General features: G+C 43.4%; 1 protein-coding gene across 1 annotated transcript; it reads right to left on the reverse strand.

The window, feature by feature from the left end:
- Positions 1 to 632: 632 nt before the first annotated feature.
- On the reverse strand, positions 633 to 20,970 carry LOC146347840 (coagulation factor XIII B chain-like). Its single transcript, XM_084851486.1, has 7 exons — positions 20,854 to 20,970; positions 12,384 to 12,560; positions 11,101 to 11,289; positions 9,530 to 9,706; positions 5,195 to 5,386; positions 3,424 to 3,509; positions 633 to 2,361 (listed from the first exon to the last, which is right to left on the reverse strand). The coding sequence occupies exons 1-7, from the start codon at positions 20,912 to 20,914 to the stop codon at positions 2,353 to 2,355; spliced, it is 891 nt and encodes a 296-aa protein (XP_084707612.1). The 5' UTR covers positions 20,915 to 20,970; the 3' UTR covers positions 633 to 2,352.
- Positions 20,971 to 21,650: the final 680 nt, after the last annotated feature.

Below are 21,650 nucleotides of genomic sequence, written 5' to 3' on the forward strand. Positions count from 1 at the left end.
GGGGAAACAAGCCCAAAATTCTGTCCCTGAGCTGGAGGAAATGCATTGTATTCCAAGCACCCTCTTCGATCTCTCTTTATACATGTATTTACAAATCGACTTCACTTGCTTCTGTAGTTGTTGCCATGCCATAAGTGAATGTGCAGAGACCTCTGCCCATCTTGGTCAGCTTCCCAGCATGTTTATAAAACATAATGCAAGTGACATGACTCCATGCTTGTAAAGTGTGGAACTTTCAAAATTACCGCAGCGCCATGCATTTTCATGGGTTAATCCTATGGCGATCACATGGTTCCTTCCCTTGGAATTCGCAGTCTCTTTCTCTATTTCTCTCTCACACACCCCTACACCTCCTGGGGCAGATTTAAATTACCCTTGTGGCACTGCTGTGTAATATGTAAAGGGAACCTATATAAAAGAGTGAAGAGGCTCTTAAATGAACCATGAATGCTGAAGCCTTTACAGGGGTCCCCAGAAGCTTGAGAGCAACCATGGAGGAGGCAGCACCCACACTGCCTATTGTGATATGGAAAGATGGGTCTCAACATATTCAATGTTCAATTTTCTTAACTGTGTGTGTATGTGTGTGTGTGTGTATTCTCAGCAGTGATGAAAATGAAGCTGTGAGCTTTGGTGGATGTTATTACAAACACGGAGAACTTGAATATTTCATTTATTTTGAGTTGACACTGTAAGCAGATAAAAATTAAGTTCTACAAAGTAAATCATTATTCACATTTTTAGGAAATGTTTGTTGAATGGATAACACCAAAATCCTAGATTTAATCAAGTATTTTATTGCTGTTTTTCTTAATTTACTTCAGGATTTTATAGTGAAAAAGAACAGTGAAAATAAATGAAACACATATATGTGTTTTGAATTCCTAAATTAAGTGTGTTGCTTTTGCTTTTAGGATGCGAAAGAAATTACACAAAGTTAAAAGGAACTGCCTGCGTGATTTGTCAGACGACTGAGCATAATAACAATGTCACAGTGCATCCCCAATATGATGTCCATAGTCAGGACCTTGTGCTTTTCTTTAATTAAAAAAAAGAGGCTACTTGTAGCAATGGAAGTGAGAGTGCAAATTGGACCAGGCTATAGCACTGTGGGATGGGGTTTTAACCCATTCTATCACCAAGCGTTATTGAAATCCCACCTCCAAACTGCTATCTGACACACAGGGGAAAATACACTACCCTGTACTAGTTAATCTATACAGAGGTGAACAAGGGCAGGGGGTCTGCGGCCCATTTTCGCACACACCCTCTCCAGACCGTCCCATGGGCCACACTTATGGTTCTAGTGGCAACGACAAAAAAAACTGGCAATCCTCTCCCCGCCCCCCCGCCCCCCGCTCCAATTTGGTGACAAACCACTACAGAGCAGTAATTAGGGCAAACTTACCTTGAGAACAAATTTAATTTGACCTATTTACTGCTCCCGTGCAGTAAACAGATGGATTTTTTGGATGCCGTGAATTTCAGTGGTGCAACTGCAGCACAGGCCATACTGGGCGGCAGTGGGGGGGCACATTCAGCCAGTGAGCCATGTACCTCCTACCCCTGATCTATATACTCTCCCTTGTCTGCCTCCCAGAGTAGCCTCTTCCCATTCCATTTTTATTATCAGGAAAATTAAATCTCAAGACGAACTAACAAGGCACAGCTGATCTTTTGTCTCCCATGCCTGTCTCCTTTGCAAGGAACAAAGTGCAGCCAACACATACTAAAAAAAAAGTAAATTATGCCATTTCACTGCAGTTAACAGCTGTTTCCCATCTATCAATTCATGCCACTGTGTACTATGTCTCTGGGTTAGAGGTTCCTGACATGTGTCACTTGGGTAGAAGGTAGATCTCCAGATGTTTTGGATGATAGCTTCCATAAGCCCTTGCCAGTATGGCCAATTCTCAGGAATGCTGGGAATTGAAGTCAAAAATCTCAAAATCTACCTTCTTCCCACCCCTGATTTAGGTGCTAGTCCACATTGGTAGTTCAAATATTTAGAGCCAGAAAGGTATATGTTAAACACTTCCACGCTTGAATCCTGTCGCATTTTTTTCTTTCTATAATGCTTCATTTGTAAGGTTTTGAACTGTATTTTCTTAGAAGTGGGCTAGGCCTACACTTTTAGCCATTTTGTAACTTCACCCATGATAAAGGTGCAGGTGTGGCTTCCCTAAAGTAGGTTTTCAGTTTTGGTCAATGATCCATTGTGAGCAGCTACAGAGACCATGAAAATATAATTTGAAGCAGCAGCAGCAGAGGCAGCATTTGGTAATATTCGAGATAAGTGATCAATCATTTTTGAAGACAATATGTTGGTTGAAGATGTCCACTATACACATCTTATGCTTCCTGCAAAATACAAAGTAAACAATTAGATGTGGTTACATATATAGATTTTGAGTAGCTAGTTTCTTTGTAGATACTCTCGATCTGCAGCAGAATGTTGTCTTTCACTGCTTGATGTTAAACTGGTTCAACACACAAGCAATAGTTTCTGACTGTTAGAAGTATTATATGTCTGCTTTTGGATGAAGCCCAAAAATAGAGTAAAGAAAAAAACCAAGTCACAAGAAATCAGCATATTCTACTCATCAGCTCTTTTATTTAATCTTGCTTGGGACTGTCCTTATTGAAGTTGCATTGTTACTACAAGTATAGCAGTGGAGGAATATGTTGTGGATTGCTCCCTTTGAACTGTGTAGGCTGGGATAGAAACCCCCTTGGGGTACACCTGTCCTTCTGCTTTCATTTCCTTGGACTCTGGGAACACCATTGTCCGATGTTCTGAACTGAGGATGTTAAGGAAACAATACCCAAATGCTACTGTTGTGACTGCCTTCTCCTCTTCCTCTCTTTCTTATTTTATCATGGAACAATGAACTTCCTTTGCTTGGCCATAGTGCTGGAATACTCTTACATTGGGGGTCTCATGAGCATTTGAGCAGGGCTATTCACAAGCCCCCCTGCCTGGGGCCAGATTAAACCTTCTATATAATATGCATGGTATAGCAATGCATACTAGTCTTCTTTATATAGTCTTCTTTTCTTTCATTCTTTATGTATAGTCTTCACTAGAGGGTGGATTGTTCTAATAGCCAGGCGAGCTGCCATTAGTAAATGTGTCACCATTTTTTAATCATCTGATGATATTTTGCCCTTTACAAAACCCAATAAGGTCACCAATGGGTTCTTCAGTAAATTTCATTTATATTGATAACACCAAAATGTAAGATTTTAGGACAAAAAGACCAAAAAATATGAAAGATATCAGCATTTGATCTCCACATGGGTGTCAATTTGACTATGCTTATGTGGTGTCAAATAACACATGCATAAAGTATTTTAAACATTCTCCTTAAAATTCATACACAATGCAGACTGTGGAATATATTTCCACAGCCACTTCCATACCTCTTCTGTACCAGTCTTGATGACATCCTCTTTCAAATGTTCCATGATAGAAGTTGGTAAACGGCCAAACGATTTGTAGTTTGTTTCTGTAAGGGGCGAGAAACTCAGTTTGCCTATGTACCATATTTTAAATAAATTACTCTATAGGGATTTGCCTGAATTTTAGCAAAGTCATTTCTGTTCCAATACAAAAGTGTACATTAATATGTAGTTAGATTCTGTTATTCTCACCTTGTGACCTTCTCTATTGTGAACCATGATTTAAATGAGCCAGCATCTATTTAATGCAAAGAAAAGCTATATCTCCTTTCTCAACTAGATGGTACAGTGTTTTATCCATAATTCCAGCCTTCTAACCAACACACACTAGGGATGTCAGAGAATTCCACCACGGATCTCGGTGAGGCCGAATGCCAGTGCATTCAGCCCCCCGAAATCTGTGGCAGAACGAAGCCCCCACCCCCCCAATCCACAAAAGGTGTGCAAAAACGAACACTTACCTGCTGCCGTCCACGCTGACTTGCAAATGGCGGCCGCCCTCCGGCCGCCATTCACTTCTTCATCATAGCCGTGATAGGCTATGTAAATACTTACATAGCTTATCACGGCTAATGCAGGGACACCTTTTGCATCCCTGCGGAGGCAGTGATAGGCTACGTAAGTATTTACGTAGCCTGTCATGGCAAGCCAAAAAAGAACAACAGCGTATGCAAATAGTGGCAGCTACAGCAGCCGCCATTTGCGTTCCCTATTTTTAGCCATTTTAGCCTACGTATATATTTACGTAGGCTATTGTGGTGAAAAAAAGGAGAACGCAAATAGCGTAGTGGGCGCTATTTGCGTTCCTTTTATTTTCGCCATAATAGCCTACATAAATATTTACGTAGGCTAAAACGGGGGGGAGGAACGCGAATGGCGCCCACCACGCTATTTGCGTTCCCCTTTTTTCCGTCGTAATAGCCTACGTAAATATTTACGTAGGCTAAAATGGCTAAAATAGGGAACACAAATGGCGGCTGCAGTAGCCACTGCCATTTGCGTACGCTGTTGTTGTTGGGGTTTTTTTGGCTTGCCGTGATAGTCTACGTAAATACTTACGTAGCCTATCATGGCAGCTTCGCATGATGCAAATGGCAGCCGCTATGGCAGCCGCCATTTGCATCTGCAGCAGCCCGTCCGTGGCCAGAACTCCAGCTGCGGACGGCCCTGGCTGGTGGCTCCACGGAGCTGCTGCGGAGCAGAGCTGGCCCAGGGAGGATTCTGGGATGAGGGACGGAGCTCCTCCCCCCATATGAACACACACACCCCATTGAATTTGGATCTGAGTCGAAGCAGAGGGGGTCCGAGTCAGCCCGAGGCAGATAGGGGTCACTAAAGACCAACATCAGAAGTAGAGCAGGGGGTCCTTGCACAGTAACAGCATATGAGTCCCTCAAACCTGAATCATTTGGCACACATTGATCCCCTATCACTGTATTTTCATCAGGCATGGGCAGCATTTTATCAATGGGAGAAAAGCTAGCAAATAAGGAGGTGGAAAACTAATCCTCCCACCTGAGGTGGCCATGCAAAAAGGAATGTTAGATAAAGACTTGAGTTGTTCTGTGGATCAAGGAATTGCTTCTAAGACTGTGTGATACTTCATGAACTACTACTAGCACAGGAAAGCCATAGAAGAATGGGCTTTAGAATCTCCAAGTGGGATAGTCAAAGGTTCATTGAGCATTTAAATAACCCAAGAGGAATTTGCCAGAATAAAATGTAGATTAACCTGGGAGACATGATGGCAGATCTATGTGTCCATCAACACATGTCCCTTCTTCTGACGCTGTTACCAAGCCATATCCTTCCTTGCACTGGAATCTCAGTGTACTTTTATGTTGAATCATTGTAGAATGGTTGTGGCTGTTTCCCCAAAGGATGTGGTTGACATCCAGCTGTTCCTTTGTGATAATACAGGGTGCTAAAGGGGGAGAGAAAAGGGGCAGGTATTATTTTATTACACTTAGTGTAGCCTCTTCTTACCCTGCAAGACTCCAGCCTTTACCACATTGGGGGGGGGGGAGAGAGAGAGATCAACGTGCTTATTGTGGCTGAAGCATAGACATGGTTACTCAGACACATCATTTAATTTTTAAAAATGTTAAATATAGAGCTGGAAAATAGATCATTAATATTTGTTTGGTTGTTACATTTCCCTACTGCCCAATAGCCAAAGCTTTCTGGGCAGTTCACAACACTTAATACCATAAAATACTATGTTAGATGCATTATAAAACTTTAAAAGTTTAAAAACATAGTATCACTGTAATCAGTTCAGTCAAAAGTGGCAAGTACATCTCTGATTCCTCATTCCTGAAAAACATGCTAATTTGAATTGGGGTTTCTTTTCTTAGAAAACATCCTGAATGCCTACTAAAAATATGTATGTTGAAGCCACATCCATTTATTATTTATTTGTGGGGATTTAAACGCCATGGGGGGAGGCTTTATGGACAGTGCTCCCAAAATGTGAATAGTCCACCACAATTATGATCCACTGTCAACATTAACAGATGTTGGTTGTTCTAGATCTTCACTCTAGTGGGTTTTAATTCAAATTGGTCTGTTTTGCACTCCTGGAAATAGCTAGGATCTATTTGTTCTGCAAATAATCATCTTTGCCACAAGCTGATGCCACATTACAAATCAGTATCTTAAATGGAATTCATATGATGAAACAGTAAAGCCTCATTTATCTGTTGAGCAGCCTCGTCAGGGAATGACCAATCTGCACATTCCCCCCCCCCCTGGATTTAGCAAATATGGAAGTTGGTGGTGCTTCTACAAATGTGCAAAGGGGCAACATACTGTCAAGAGTGTCAGGAGCGCCCTGGCGGCCTCTTTCAGTCTACTCCAATAGCTAACTCAAGACACAGACAAAAGGATTCTTTTCAAGACTTTAATCCTTTTACAACTTGAACTTAATGACTCTTTCAGATACTAATCACCAGCGACTAAGCAAGGAACAGCAGAGTAGCCTATGCTCCAGGTTAGGCAGTTGGTCCCCGTTTGAAGGAGAAGCATGGGAAGACCCTGAACTTATGGGCTAGGGAGAGTTCCTCCCTCTTTCCCTTGGGTCCTCGGGACGCGACCGTTGCTTGTGTGCCAAATGAGCACTATGCCTCCTTTCTGCGCCCTCCAGCTGTCATTGCTCCCGGCATCGGCATCGAGGGTCCAGCAAGCCCCCCTCCTGCACTCTTTCGCTGCCAGGGTCACTATCTATCTCAGGAATGCTAGCAGGAGAAATCTGTGCCAGCTGCTGTGCCTGTGAGAGATGAGCGCGCTCCTCTCCCACAGATTGCTGTTCCTCCCCAGAATCAGAACTGGTTTGGGGTTCTATCAGCTCAGTTTCCACCCTGACAAAGAATCACCAGAGAGAGAGAGAGAGAGAGAGAGAGAGAGAGGAGGAGGAGGAGGAGGAGGAGGAGAAGGAGAAACACACCTTGGTCTGCCAGAGGTGTCTTCAACTGCCCCTCCCTCAAATAGCCAAACTCCCTTCTGCAGTTCCAGATCAATTAGACATGGTACTGCCAGATTTCCAGTTTTTCTAGGACATTTTGCACAGTATGTGCTTTGGATGAGATACTCTCTAATCTCCTCCTCCTTTATTCACAGTTGCGCTATAATTTACCTTGATAACTCCTTTCAGGGGCAGGGTATAAATCTTAATAATTAAAGGGGCACAGGAGTGCCCCTTGAATTAAGGGGAGTTGCAAGAAAAATCCATTGCTTTTATTATTTATTTATTTATTTTTAATATTTTTTAATCCACCCAATAACAAATGTTATTAAAAAAAAAAAGTTAAAATAATATGCTATAGAAACAGTTAAAAATATAAAACACAATACAAACATTTTTTAAAAAATACAATTCAATATAAAAATGACACTTGTTGTTCTACTAAGTCGAAATGACACATGTGAACAACCAACCAACAACCAGTCCATAACTGCACAAAATTTCAAACACATCTAGGAAAAATTGCCACAGGTACAGCAACTTAAATAGTTCTGAGAAGGAACAGGAAATTGGGAAGGGAGTGGAGTGGAGTGGACTGCCCAGGTGTGGGTAGCAGAACGATCAAGGTCTCACACCACCTTTCTGAAAACGAGAATGCAGCACAAGAGCCCCAGTCCGTGATCTTCCTTTCTAAATAAATTTCTGGAGGTAAAAAGACAGTGTGAGCACTCCAATCTTTGCTGTCCTTTTCTATGAAGTAAGAGAAGGATGTGTAAGGATCTTGTTTCACCCTCGGGGTACTCACACATTACACTGAGCATGTATTTACCCTGTAAGTACACTCATTGAGATGGCTGTGAGTATCTAGTCCTATTCAGTTGTTCTTCTCAGATCGAGAGCCAGTGTGGTATAGTGGTAAGAGTCTTGAACTGGAATTTTGGAGATCTGGGTTATAGTGCACACTTGACCATGTAGCTGGCTGTAGGGTGACTTTGAGCCAGTCACTTACTCTCAGCCTAACCTACCTCACAGGGTTGTTGTGAGGATAATATGGAGAGGAGGACAATGTAAGCCACCTTGAGTTCCTTTCAAGAGGAAAAAAGGCAGATGATGATGATGATGAATGCTCTACACCCAGGGAAGGGGAGGGTGAATAAGTCCACTGGCTCCACTCTTGTTCTTCCTGCTCTCCACATATGGAGAGTAATTCTCTGCAAAGAAAAGCCTCCTCTATCCATAAAAACTCTCCCTGGGATTTTAGAATCCTGATGAAAACTTTCCCTGGGATTTTAGACTCCTGATGACATAAGTCAAGCACACCCAGTACAGCTTTCCTGTCAACATTTGGACTGTGGGGGAGTGCTAGCAGAAAACTATCAGCTGAGACAAGAGTAAAGTCATTTTGAGGGCTGGGAGAGTCATTGTGCCTAACTGGTTAGTGATGAAGAGAGGGGGGGAGGGAAAGGAAAGGGCAGTGTTGGAATTCTGTGAAGGCTTACTCAGATGTAAGCCTCTCTGAACATATAGGGACCTATATATTTATTTGTTCACTTCCACCCTGCTAATGACTTCTGTGTGGTTTTTTTTGGGGGGGGGGTTAGTTTGTATTTTTGTTTTTTTCAGAACACTGAAATAATATATTTCCTTTTTAAAAACGGGAGAAATTAAATTATCAGAAAACATGCCACTTCAAGATCAGAGTTAAGGCTATCTCATGCTGATTCAAGTTTCACAAAACCAGGAAACTGGAAGCTTAGGATGATTAACAGATGGCCTTAACAGATATGCCAAAGTAAAAAAAAAAAAAGAGCTGCATCAATTTAATTCCCAACGCATTTTGACACTTGGTCTTTATCAATGGAAAAACTCTTGAAGATTCATTTGGAGGATTCTCTCTCCCTGTTTCTTCCAAAGTCCTCCAAAAGAGTCTTCAGGAGTTTTTCCCTGAATAAAGACCAAGTGTCAAAATGTGTTGGGAATTAAATTAATGCAGCTGTTTCTTTTTTGATTTTGGTTTCCAGCCTTACAGCTGTTTTTTCTGGACCCTATTGGCACTGTTGCTTAACAGATATGCCCCATGATCAGTAACGTGTCTGCAACGTCCAAATTATACTTGCTTCTAACATACCCTCCATGCAGCAGCACTGTTCTTTGTCCTTCAGGCCCAAATTCAGGTGGGGAGGATGCAAAGCCTGGGGCAACCAAAGACCACCCACATTTTCCTAGTCCTGTATTGTTTTATGAAGCATCTGCACTTTATGGTATTCCTAGGAGAATCTTCCCATGTTTTTGCCTGTTTGTTGCTCACATTTGCAGCTGGCAGGGTGGGTTACACTAGCCTTCCCAAACCAAGGGCCCTCTAGATGTGTTGGACTGCTAAACATCAAGCCTCAGATGTTCAATAAAGCAATACAGAACCAGGGGGTTCATCTGACAACTGTAGACAGACATGATCTGTAGACAGACTTGGTCCCTGGATCTCTCACATGTTAATACAGACTGCTCTCAAATTCTGCAGTGTGAAGCAACTTTTAAAAAATTATCCTAGACATTATCCATTATTGTTTTTAACTTGCAGCAAGCAAACACAATATGCCATCTTACCCAAACACTTTGGTAGAGGTCCCCACTTTTGGACGCTGCACTTTACTTCTTCAGATCCTTCCATGACATATCCAGGGCTGCACTTGTAATCTGCTGTCGTGCGTGTTAGTTCCCCTTCTGGGACTCCCCTTATAACTACGACCTGTCCGAAATCAACTTCTGGTGGTCCGTCACACACTAGAATGTTATTTAGCATCAATATTATGAACAATCAAAAGCCAAAGCTATAATTGTCTCAAATTTATTTTCTTTGACAGGATTACTTTGTCATTATTATTTGATAGGATAGTTAATTTTTACACAGGGTTTGTCAATAGATGGTGTTGACATTACTGGTTATTTATTCATGTACTTTGTATTCCTCCTCTTGTATATCTCTTTTATTTCCTTTGCTAATTATGTAACAGGGCCCCTGAAGTTCCTGTCTATTTTGCACAGCTTCTTAGTATGTCAAAAACCTGATAAAACTGTTTTACCATGGGCCAAATTGGGGGGGGATAAATGAAATGAACAGGTTAATCATGGCATTGGCAACACTGGTTCCAGCATGGTACTTTCCATTCTGTTGATGATCGTTTTGTGTCCCCATTTATGAGACAGCTAATTAATACAACCATATTATTCAGCAACTAACAGCTGCCATTTGAATCTCCCCAAATTTGGAACATTCATCACACACTGCATCTCGCTATTGTCATGTTCCTTCATCCTCCCCCTTCACAATCAACACACTCCAGGATACCAGGCATCAGGCTCACTACTTTATTATTTAATGACTAGCTTTCCTACAAATGCAACTTCTAGGAAACTCTCAGATTACAGTGAAAACAGCTACTCCACACAATTACGAATATCAATAGAGGAGCCGAAGTGGAAGTTAGAGAAGTTGCCAGCAGTCTGAACAATAACTTATCTGCCAGACTAGCTTTGGAGTGATGCCCCTCCTTTACAGTGGCTTCCTCCTACGTAGGCATAGCCAACCTGGTGGAGCGTCTGAGCTCCGCCTCTAACTTTTCCGGCTTCGCTATGTGATGGACCCTAGCATCCCTCAGGTCACGCCCCTCATTCTCCTCCTCCTCTGAAACTTGGGTTCTCATGGAGGAGGAAAGTGGGGGGGGCTTCAGGCTGAGCCATCTGTGTGCCAAGGTCTTGGGAAGAAGGCTTTGCCATATCTGAGCTCACTAAGGAGGGAGCCTCCCCCTGTTTTGGCTGTTCCCATTCTGAATCTGAGATGCTAGACATCTCCACATGCTTAGATTCATTCCTGACTTCTGTCATGGATGGTTTGTTCATCAAAAAGGGGTGGCATTTTATCAATGGGAGAAAAGCTAGCAAAAAATAACATGACAATCTATCCCAAATCAGAACGTTATACAAGTAAAGGATTTGAGGCAAATATATGAGTTGTTCTGTGGATTAAGGAACTGCTCCTGTGTGGATTATAAACAACTAAGGCAGGGGAATATAGCAAACAGGCTTTAACATCTCAAAGTGGGATAGTTCACCAGTTCACTGAGTATTTAAATAACCCAAGAGGAATTTTCAGAATAAAAACTAAAAAGCAGATTAACCTGAGATACATGATGGCAGATCTATGTGCCCATCAACACAGGTCTTGTCCCAAGAACGTCTGAGCCCATTTCCATCCCTGCACATGAATTCCACTGTATTGTTATGTTGAATCACATGTGAATGTCTTCTGTGACCAGACAAAAGCAGGCGTTTGGCATCCAACTGTTCCTTTGTGATAATACAGGGTGCTAAAAAGAGAGAAAAAAAAGGTCATGTATTTTTATTATACTTAATTTTACCCTCTTTTTACCCTGGAATAATATTATAGACAGTCCTGCCTTCACCAAATCAGTGGGGGAGAAAATCAGTAAGACCTCAAGGGGTTATTGTGGCTGAAGCATAGGCTTCATTACACTCATTAATCATCATTACACAGACATGTCATTTTAGTTATTTTAAATATTAAACATGGGGCTGAAAAAGGTCATTAATCTGACAGTGTTACTGGTATTTTGTACAGTCTGTGGCGAGATACTCTAACCTCCTCCACTTTCCCCTTCCTTTTTCCCTTACAGTAGCACTATAAGCTGTCTGGATAACTTATTTGAAGGGCAGGTTGTAAATCTTAGCAGTCAATACAATAAATAAGCTACTTGTCCTTAAGAAGGTTCTTGGACAATCATGGCTGCCATATCCCTCAGCAATTTCATCTCAGCCAACAGAGATTCCAGACATATCCATGGTCTGTCACATCACATTTGATCTAGTTTAAAGGGTTGCCCCTTCCCTGCTTTCTTGCATATAATCCCTTCAGTCTTGTTTCCCTTCCCCAATCCCCTCCCCATCCAGGACAGCCAGTGGCCAGCTGCCTGCGATTTGACTGAATGAACTGAGAGAGAAGGATACTCCTTCCATACTTCTGTGTTGTTGCTTGCTGCACCAGGTAATGACACAGAGTTCAAACTGATTCAACCCCTCCCTTGCACAGTAATCCACCCCTGGTTGGGGCAATGACATCAGTAGAATGCAGAAAATCCACTCTTCCCCAACTATCTAGAGCATTCAACCATTAACCCTGATTTTACATATACTTTAGAATGAGTACAAAAGGGCTCATATCCTGAATGGAGAGGCCTCAGTTGTCATATGGGAGAATTCTCATATGATTAGTAACTGTAGATAGGTGTCATGTCCAGCTTGTCATACTCAGTCTCTGGGCCTTTCACATGTTAAAAATGCTCTCAAATTCTTCAGGGTAAAGCAACCTATTTAGGTTATCCTAGACATTAGCTATTATCCATGTTTTAAGTTTCTGGCAAGCTCACACAATATGCCATCTTACCCAAACACTTTGGTAGAGGTCCCCACTTTTGGACGCTGCACTTTACTTCTTCAGATCCTTCCAAGACATATCCAGGGCTGCACCTGTAATCTGCTGTGGTGCGTGTTAGTTCCCCTTCTGGGACTCCCGCTATACCTATGACCTGTCCGAAATCAATTTCTGGTGGTCTGTCACACACTAGAACGTAATTTAACATCAGTATTATGAACAATCAAGAACTGAAGGTATCATTTTCTCAAATTTTATTTATTATATTTCTATACCACCCAATAGCCAAAGCTCTCTGAGAAGGTCACAATAATTAAAACCATGAAATGCACCATAAAATGCAATATAAAATGTAAAATATTTAAACTACAGTATGAATGTACAAACCAAAATATAGTCTAGAGACTTAAAATACAATAACATTTAAAACAACAGAGCTAAAAGACTAAATATTTAGTCTTCCGTTTTCATGATTACTTTGTTATTATTTATAAATTAGGTAATTTTATTGAGGTTTTGTCAATAGATGGTGTTGACATTCCTGGTTACTTAGGGTGCAATCCTATGCATGTTTAAACAGAAAACAGTCCTTCAACTACCGGGCATTCCCCAGCCAGCCATGCTGGCTGGGAAATGCTAGGAGCTGTATGACTTTTTTTCAATCTAAACATGCATAGGGTTGTGCTGTTAGTCATATACTTTGTATTACTCCTCTTGTATATCTCTTTTATTTCCTTGCTGATTGAGAATGTAAGAAGAGCCATGCTGTATCAGACCAAGAGTTCATCTAGTCCAACATGCTGTTCACACACAGTGGTCAACCAGCCACCTGTGGGAAACCCACAAGTCAAGCTTGAGCATAAAGGCACCCTCCCACTCATGTTTCCCAGCAACTGCTGTACATAGGCATACCTCCTCTGGCACGGAGGTAGCATATAGCCATCAGGACTAGTAGCTAGCTATTGATAGCCTTATCCCCCATGTATTTGTCTAATCCCTTTTTAAAGTCATCCAAATTGGTGGCCATCAGTACATCTTGGCAGTGGTAGCAAATTCCATAATTGAACTATGTGCAGTGTGAAGAACTTCCTTCTATCTGTCCTGAAGCTCCCACTAATCAGCTTCATGGGATGATTCTGGGTTCTAGTATTATGAGAGAGGACTGCCTATCCACTTTGTCCACATGATCCATACTTTTGTACACCTCTACCATGTCTCTTCTGGTTTGTTCTTTTTCTCAGTAAACAGTACCAGATGTTATCAATTTTCCTGATAAAGGAATTGCTCCAGCCCCTTGATCATTTTAGTTTCCCTTTTCTACACTTTTTCTAACTGATACCCAACTAATGGTTACAGCTAATAACATCCCCAAAATCTAATGCCCCCCCCAATTTCCAAAAATAATCCTTTCTAGGCATAGTGACCAGAACTGTACACAATATTTCAAGTGTGGTTGCATAATAGATTTGTATAAGGGCAGTATGATATTGGCAGTTTTATTTTCAATGCCTTTCCTAATTATGCCTGGCATGGCATTTGTCTTTTTCATAGCAGTCACACAGTGGGATGACATTATCATTGAGCAACCCACCACAACACCAAGATCTCTCCTTGATCAGTTACCACTAGTTCAGATCCCATCAACATATATGTGAAGTTGGGAATTTTTGCCCCAACATAAAGCACTTTGCATTTTGTTATATGAACCACATTTGCCATTTTGATACCTATTCTCCCAGTTTGGAGAGATCCTTTTGTAGCTCTTCACAATCCCTTTCTATTTTAATTCTCCTAAATAATTTGGTGTCATCAGCACACTTGGCTACCTCACTGCTCACTCCTAATTCCAGATCATTTGTGAACAAGTTAAAAAGCATTGGCCCTAATACAGATACTTGTGGGAGGCTTCTGTTTACCTCCTTCCAATATGAGAATTTACCATTTATTCCCACTCTCTAATTTCTGCTTTTTAACCAGTTACTGATCTATAACAGGACCTCTCCTCTTATCATGTAACTGTTACATCTGCTCAGGAGTCTGGTGAGCGACACTGTCAAAGGCTTTTGGAAGTCCAAGTAAATAATGTCTACTGCATCACCCCTGTCCACATGTTTATTGACACTCTCAAAGAACTCTGAAAGCTTGGTGAGCCAAGCTGCCCCTTGCAGAGGCTGTCTGCTCTCATCCTTTGGCATCTTGGGCGCCATAGCTGCTGCTGCCCCCATGCTGAAGGCATCCTTTCCCAGCATGGAAGCTTCCTTTGTTAAACTGTGCATGCTTGCAACCACACAGAGCCTTGGAAGTCTTTATAACTGAGCAGTGCAGCCACTGCCTCGAGGCACATTTTTTTAAAAAATGAAAAATTGTCAGTGCAGGCTCTTAGCTTACACTCTCCAGGGATGTCTTGAGCGCCTGACTTAGTCCAAGAGGCTGGTGAGATCCCCCACCCCTGCCCCCGTGGCACCTGCTCACCAAGCTCCAGGGCACTGACAGACACAGCCAGCAGGTGCCCTGGAGCTCGGCGAGTGGCCAGAAACAACCTGGACCTGTTGCTGCTCACATCACATCCCAACCACTCTCACCTCCTCCTCCTCCTGCCTAGTCAGTTGCCAAGGGAACTTCCTTGACACCTGACCAGGCAGGATGGGTCCTTGCCCAGGGTCCCAGCCTGCTCAGGAGGAGGAGACGGCTTGCAGCTGGAGCATGTGCAGTGCCTCCTTCTCCAGAGGAGATGGCTAATGGCTGGGGTGTGCGCACCAACCCTGACAGTCAAGCCCTTGTGTGCACAAAACCTTGACTGCCGGATTCCTCAGTGGGGCGGCTGGGGGCCATGAATAGCCCATATACGCAAGATTACAGATGTAAGTGCCTGTAATCTTGTGTATATGGGAGATTCACAGCCCCCTTTTGCGTCTATGCAAATATGCACATTTTCACTTTTGCCATTGAAGGTAATCGCAATCATGCTCATATTTTGTGGCACCATTTTTTCCCTTAAAATGGCACTCGTGGTGCTCACCGACTGCTCCCAGATGAGTATGGGCAGCTCGGCAAGTGCAGGGGGGGCAAGCATGGGTCCGGGGGGTGCACAAGCGGAGGCAGGGGCTGGGTGGGTGCCCGGAAAAACTGGAGGGGGCGCCCATACATCTCTAAAAAAAGGTGTCCCCAGCCAGTCGTGTCCGACTCTAGGGTGCGGTGCTCATCCCCGTTTCTAAGCCGAAGAGCCAGCGCTGTCCGAAGACGCTTCCGTGGTCATGTGGCCGGCATGACTGAACACCGAGGTGCACGGAACGCTGTTACCTTTCCCGCCGAAGTGGTACCTATTTATCTACTTGCAATTTCTTGCTTTCGAACTGCTAGGTTGGCAGGAGCTGGGACTGAAGACGGGAGCTCACTCCGTCATGCGGCACTCGGGTCTCGAACTGCTGTCCTGGAGAAGACCCCTTCCCTCCACAAGGGAGGGGGTCTTTTGTGCTATGGGTTGTTGCCCATGAGGGCATTGCTGGCTAGGTCATTGGCTAAGCCAAGCCAGCCAGTCATTAAACTAAAAAAGAGCTAGAAGGAGAGAAGTGAGTGAGTGAGTGAGTGAGTGAGTGAGTGAACAAGCGCTCAAGCTCACTTACTTGCTAGCTATTTCTCTGATTACTTTGAGGAGCCAGCCCAGCCTTGCACAATCCTGGTATGTAAACTCCCTTAAATAGGGTTGGGGGAGACAGAGGGGTTTATAATTTGTTATTGTTATTATTGCTTCCCCCCCCCCCCGTTTGCTTTAAATCTGGACTTTGCCACAAATTGCTTTCTCCATGTTGTTATATACTCCGGAGAAATTGGTGTGTGTGGGGGGGGAGGAGGGGTTGAGCAATCCTATATAGGTCTACTAAGAAGTAAACCTCATTAAATTCAATGGGCCTTACTGTCATGTAAGTATGCATAGGACTGAAGCCCTAAGGAAAGGGGACAGATGTGTCTCTGTGTAAATGCCTTATTATGTGACTGTGTGTGTCTCTTTGTGTGAATGCCTTGCGATGTGTGTGTGCATGCGCGTGTGTGTGTGTGTGTGTGTGTGTGCGCACGCGCACACACATTAATGTCTTGGGGCTTGTGTGTGAGCTTTTGTGTGGGCTGTGTTGTCTGATCCTCCCCTCCACCACCACCACCATCACGCACACAGTCACCACCACTCATGATTTCAACGACGGTTCATTTAGTTTCCTTCTCTGTGCAATGCAGGTTGCTGTTGGAAAGAAAGAATGGGGCTTCAAAGAAGTGCTTTTGCACAGGTTGTTGTTGTTGTTGTTGTTGTTGTTGTAAAAATGCAAAAGATAGATTTTGAATGTTCTGAGAGCTTGCTGCTGTATTTGACTATGGGTTACGTCAGCACTGCAAGTAGTCTATAGTTGTTACACCCATATTGTTGGGAGAGAGAGTAGTATGCAACATCACTGCAGTGTAGTCCAGAGTTGTTATTTAGTTGGCTAGTAGGTTGGGCTGTTTTTGTTTTGTTTTTAGGAAAATGCAGTGGAGGTAGAGGATAGGACCGTGAAGTATTTGATGAAAAGAAGGATACTTACCTTTACTTCCTTCATTAAATTTCCATCTCACTTCACTAAGCACCACACACACACACACACACACACACACACCTTATATACTGTATAAAAACCTGAAAATCCTCATAGTACCCTATGCATAGGATGCAGCTGGCTATAGTCCATGGAAGCTTATGCCAGAATAAATTCATTAGTCTTTAAGGTGCCACAAGACATTTCTTTGTTTTGGCTACTAATAATGTTTCTTTGAGTTGGTGTTCATGCAGAAAATGGAGGCATATGGGTGGGGCATGTGAAAAGCAAGAGGATGTTTTCCAAATTTTGAATATTTAATGCAAGTTATAAGAGTTTGTGTCAGTCTTTAGACTCCCTCCCCAGGGTCAGTATAATTAGGGATGTGCGAACTCACCCCAGTCCAGCTTCTCCGGATGCCTGCCCAGCCCCTGCCCCCGCTCACTGGTCCCCAGACCACACTCAAGCCCTTCCCACACTTGGTGAGCAGCCCACACTCACCCCAGCAGCCTCATCAAGCTCTGCAGTCACCATTTTTTTTAAAAAAAAAAAGGCAATTGCAAAATGCACATTTTTTGTATGTGCAAAAATGTGCATTTCTGCACATGCATGTATTCTCATGTGCGAAATGCATATTTTTTGCAAAGGCGCACATTTCTGTGTGTGTAAAAATGTGCATTTCATGCATATGCAAATATGCACTTCGCAAAAATGTGCATTTTCACGTGTGCTCAAATATTCACATTTTTGCAATCACCATTTTATTTCTCAAAAATTGGTGACCATGATGCGCGACGAGGCCACCAGGATGAGTGCAGGGGGCAAGCAGGGGCTCTGTGAGCAGAGCTCGGAGGTGTGGGCAGGGGCAGTTCTGCCAGATTCCCGGACTGAATGGGCGCCCACGCCATCCCTATATAAGATAAATATCCTTGTGAAGTACAGGATGCTTCTCATCTGTAGAGCACATGCATGCAAATATGTGCACACAGTAATGCAATGCACAGATGTCCATTTTACATGCTAGGGTGGCCTATTACAAACATAGCGTAAGACAATTATGTTTTTCAAGTATGAAATTATTTACTTCATTTATGTTCCCCATTTTTACCTTCACAACATTCCCATGAGGTATGTTAAGCTGAGAGGTAGTGACTGGCCCAGATCACCCCGTGAGAAATGGGAGACATTTGCTGGTTCTCCTCAGGCAGCAAAATGTCCTGGGCTAACACTGGCTGTGTATGTGTGTGTCTCGTTTGGCTGTTGCATCTGAACAAGTCAGTGAGTTCAGTCTAGGTTTCTTTTTTGAGTGTGTGTGTATGTATGTATGAGAGAGCATGTCAATGTGTGTTCATTCTGTGTCTGTGTGCTGCATTCCATAAAAGGGGAAGCTTGCATTTGTATATGAGAGATGTAATTCTTTTCATGAGAGATGCAAGTCTTTTCCTCCAGGAAAGCATGGAAGATGATTTCCACAAAAATATGTAGTGAAAAATGTTTTTGTTTTATTATTGTACATGGCTGACTCTGTGTGTGTGTGTGCGCGTGTGCACACGCATGTGCGTGTGCGTGTTGTGTGTGAGTTCAGTATTGGAGGCAGAGTAGGAGGCTCACTACAGACAGCTACCCTGGGACCCATCATGGCCTTGAGCTGACTCTGAGGAGATCATCATTAGCAGTGGGAGCATCTTGTTTTTGTGTGGTTGCGTGACTGGCCCCATCCCACCCCACCCCACCGTTCACTCATGATTCTCTGTGGAATGGGAGTTGTTTCTGGAACAAGAGAATGTGGGTCCCAAGGAGTGCGTTTGTGTGGCTATGTGATTTCGCATGTACAATCTCAAAGTTCATGTGCCTCAGTTATTCCTTTCTGTGGCTGTTGGTGATTCAAAGGCTGCTCTGCCTCCTGTGACCCCTTCGCTCCACCTCTGCTGGCGTTTCTTCCACTCCCTCCAGTCAGATTGGCCACCAGCCCCTACTACCTACGGCACTTCAGAAGATGGTTCTGCCCCTTTTAGAGTTTCTAGTCTGCTTGACACTATGCCCTCTTTACAGAATGACATCTGCTCCTATAGCACTGTCCTTGCTATAGAGTTTATATCAGGAAATGACCGTATCACAGTGGTTCTTCCCATTCTACCTCGTTACTGCTATACCCACTCTATCTAAATTCCCTCTGAAACCGGTCACTCCAGCTAGCCCATCTTGGCTCAGAGGCTTCTATCATTAGCATAGAAACTCCTATATACGGTGTCCCTCCCCAGATGTCACTCGTGTATTCATCTTCTGCTATGGTCCTTAGGCCTTTTTGATTGGTTATCATGTTCACCTCATGGCCAGTTTCCTCATGCTCATGGCCTCCCTGTCTGCGACTGGGCAATCAGAAACATCTTCACCTTCATCCCCTAAGGATGATACAAACCTAAACCAAATGCTTCCCAGCTCTTGTTGGCTTTCCCCCAGGTTCAGTTGCTCTGCCCCTTTTTTTATTTTACATGCCAGCAGACTGGTTCCATTCTGGTGTGTTCACTCCTCCTGCCATCACCTCTGTTTCTGTATTTTGCACAGCTTCATAGTATGTTAAAAAACCTGCTAAACCTGTTTTACGAGAGGCCAAATTCAGAGAATGAATGAAATGAATGTGTTCACCATGGAAACACTGCTTCCCTCATGCTACTTTCAACTCTATTAGGAATCATTTTGTGTCTCCAGTGAAGCTTGTTGAATATGGAAAGGAGCCAGAGACTAAACAGTTATAGGCTGTTGCTTTTTATCTGATTTTTCCAATTTAGCATTAAAAAACACTCCAGTCTATGAAGGTAAGGTCTGTTAAATCAGGGGTAGGCAAATCCAGGCGCTCTGGGGGGCAATTTCTTGTCTGGGACCTTCCAGGGGCTGCACCCCCACTGCTGCCATGCATGCAACACACATACATACATGCTTCTTCCTCCCCCCCCCCCACACACACACACACACACGCTGTCCCATACACACAACTTGGATCATGATCACTGGGAGGAAGGCATAGTTAAAGCCTTTTCCTCCTCCCATGGTCCAAGTCATGGGGATTGTGGGGGAGGCCTCAACCTCATCCCTCCCCCCACCCCAATCCCAGGGACCTGGGTCACAAGCAAATTCTCCTGGGAAATAGATGTGCAGAGAAAGTCAGTTGACTCTGCTGGAAATGGGTGTGCATGGATGATGCTCCCTGTACACCCATTTCCCAAAAGAATCTGCTCTCACCAGGGCCAGCGAGGGGGAGCGTCTGATTCTGCTGAGAAACACAGTTCTCCTTGTACTCCTGTTTCCCAGCATAATCTTGCCCCTGCCAGCCCACCAAATGGTGGGCTGGCAGGCTGACAAGAGCCTGCTTTGTGGCTAGAGGGGACATATGGGGTGGCAGCAAGCACAGCGGGGAGAAGGGTTCGGGTGGCAAGACACCCTTTGGGGGCAAGGGACCCATGGTGGGCCACAGAGATGGCCTCTGCAGGCTGCGGGGGGGGGGATGTTGCCCACCCCTGGCCTGTAAGGAACAATTGTTGTTGTTGTTCAGTCGTTCAGTCATATCCGACTCTTCGTGACCCCATGGACCATAGCACGCCAGTAAGGAACAATAGCCATATGTTAAATGGAAAGGGAACAGCAGGAGGGAAATCTGGAAACATTTTCTCTCGTTACACACTCAGGTGGTTGAGTGCTGAGATGTTTGGAGCCAAAGTGAGAAGCAAGAGGAAGGCATCAGCACGTTTGGGTGGACTCCAAGTTAAGCAGAATGACCATTGTTTAACACATAGGGGGGGTGAAGCCAAATTAGCCCAATGAGGGCTGGGCAGAGTTGGAAAAGAAAATGATCTGAGTGGCTAGCAACCGTTTCCCCAGGTTTTTTCTTTTTTAAAAAAAAAAATCTTATTTTAAGAACTTACCATTATCAGAAGTACAGCATGTCCATAGAAGCAACAGAGAAAAGTATCTCAGCCAATTCATCTTAATATTTCAGGTAATTTATAGTTTGTTGTACACAGTCTCCACTTTCAGCTACTAACTGCTCGGAGGAGGTCAGCACTACGAATACCTTCTTTGCCCTCTGCTGTCGCCCCCAGCTGTAGTTAATTATTTGCTGCCATGTCTGAGGAGGGCTTTCTTTGATTGGTGTAAAACCTGGGAAGCAAAGAAATGATTGAAATAAGGCTTTTCTGTTGAAACTTTCTATTGGTTTTGTGGCACAATTCTAGCAGCAAAATTCTGTCAGATCAGCAAAACTCCTTCTTTCATGAGGAAACAGCCACATTTCCAATCACTTTGAGCCAAGTTTATCTGATGTCATGGTCATCTGCTCCTCAGCTATCAGATACCAGCAACATCAGTAGGCAAGAAACTAACAATCCTATACATGTCTATGAGAAGCAACCCCCAATGAGCTCAATGAGATGTACCCTGAGTTTAGTTCTTTATCTGGTGTTGGAAAGAGTACAATGATTTGCGTAATTCGCAGTGTTCACAGCAATATATACTATATATATATATATATATATATATATATATACACACACACACATATATCTATATACACACACACACACATATATCTATATACACACCTCTCTCTCTCCCTCTCTCTCTCTCTCTCTCTCTCTCCAAGAACCGTATAAGGTAAGCCAGTGTTATTATCCCCTTTGTGTGGTGCAGCTAGGTAATTTTAGAGCCTGGTTTTAAGGTGCAA

The sequence above is a fragment of the Heloderma suspectum genome, chromosome 4 (genome assembly GCF_057233095.1).
Source record: "Heloderma suspectum isolate Gila_16-S chromosome 4, 16-S_ref, whole genome shotgun sequence".
Taxonomy (NCBI): domain Eukaryota; kingdom Metazoa; phylum Chordata; class Lepidosauria; order Squamata; family Helodermatidae; genus Heloderma; species Heloderma suspectum.

Coding starts and splice junctions, on each gene's coding strand:
- LOC146347840 (XM_084851486.1), bottom strand. CDS start 20,914: ATGAATTGGCTGAGATACTTTTCTCTGTTGCTTCTATGGACATGCTGT. Junction 12,561..20,853: donor ATGCTGTACTTCTGATAATG/GTAAGTTCTTAA, acceptor ATTACGTTCTAG/TGTGTGACAGACCACCAGAA. Junction 3,510..5,194: donor TCTGCCATCATGTCTCCCAG/GTTAATCTACAT, acceptor CGCCCCTTACAG/AAACAAACTACAAATCGTTT.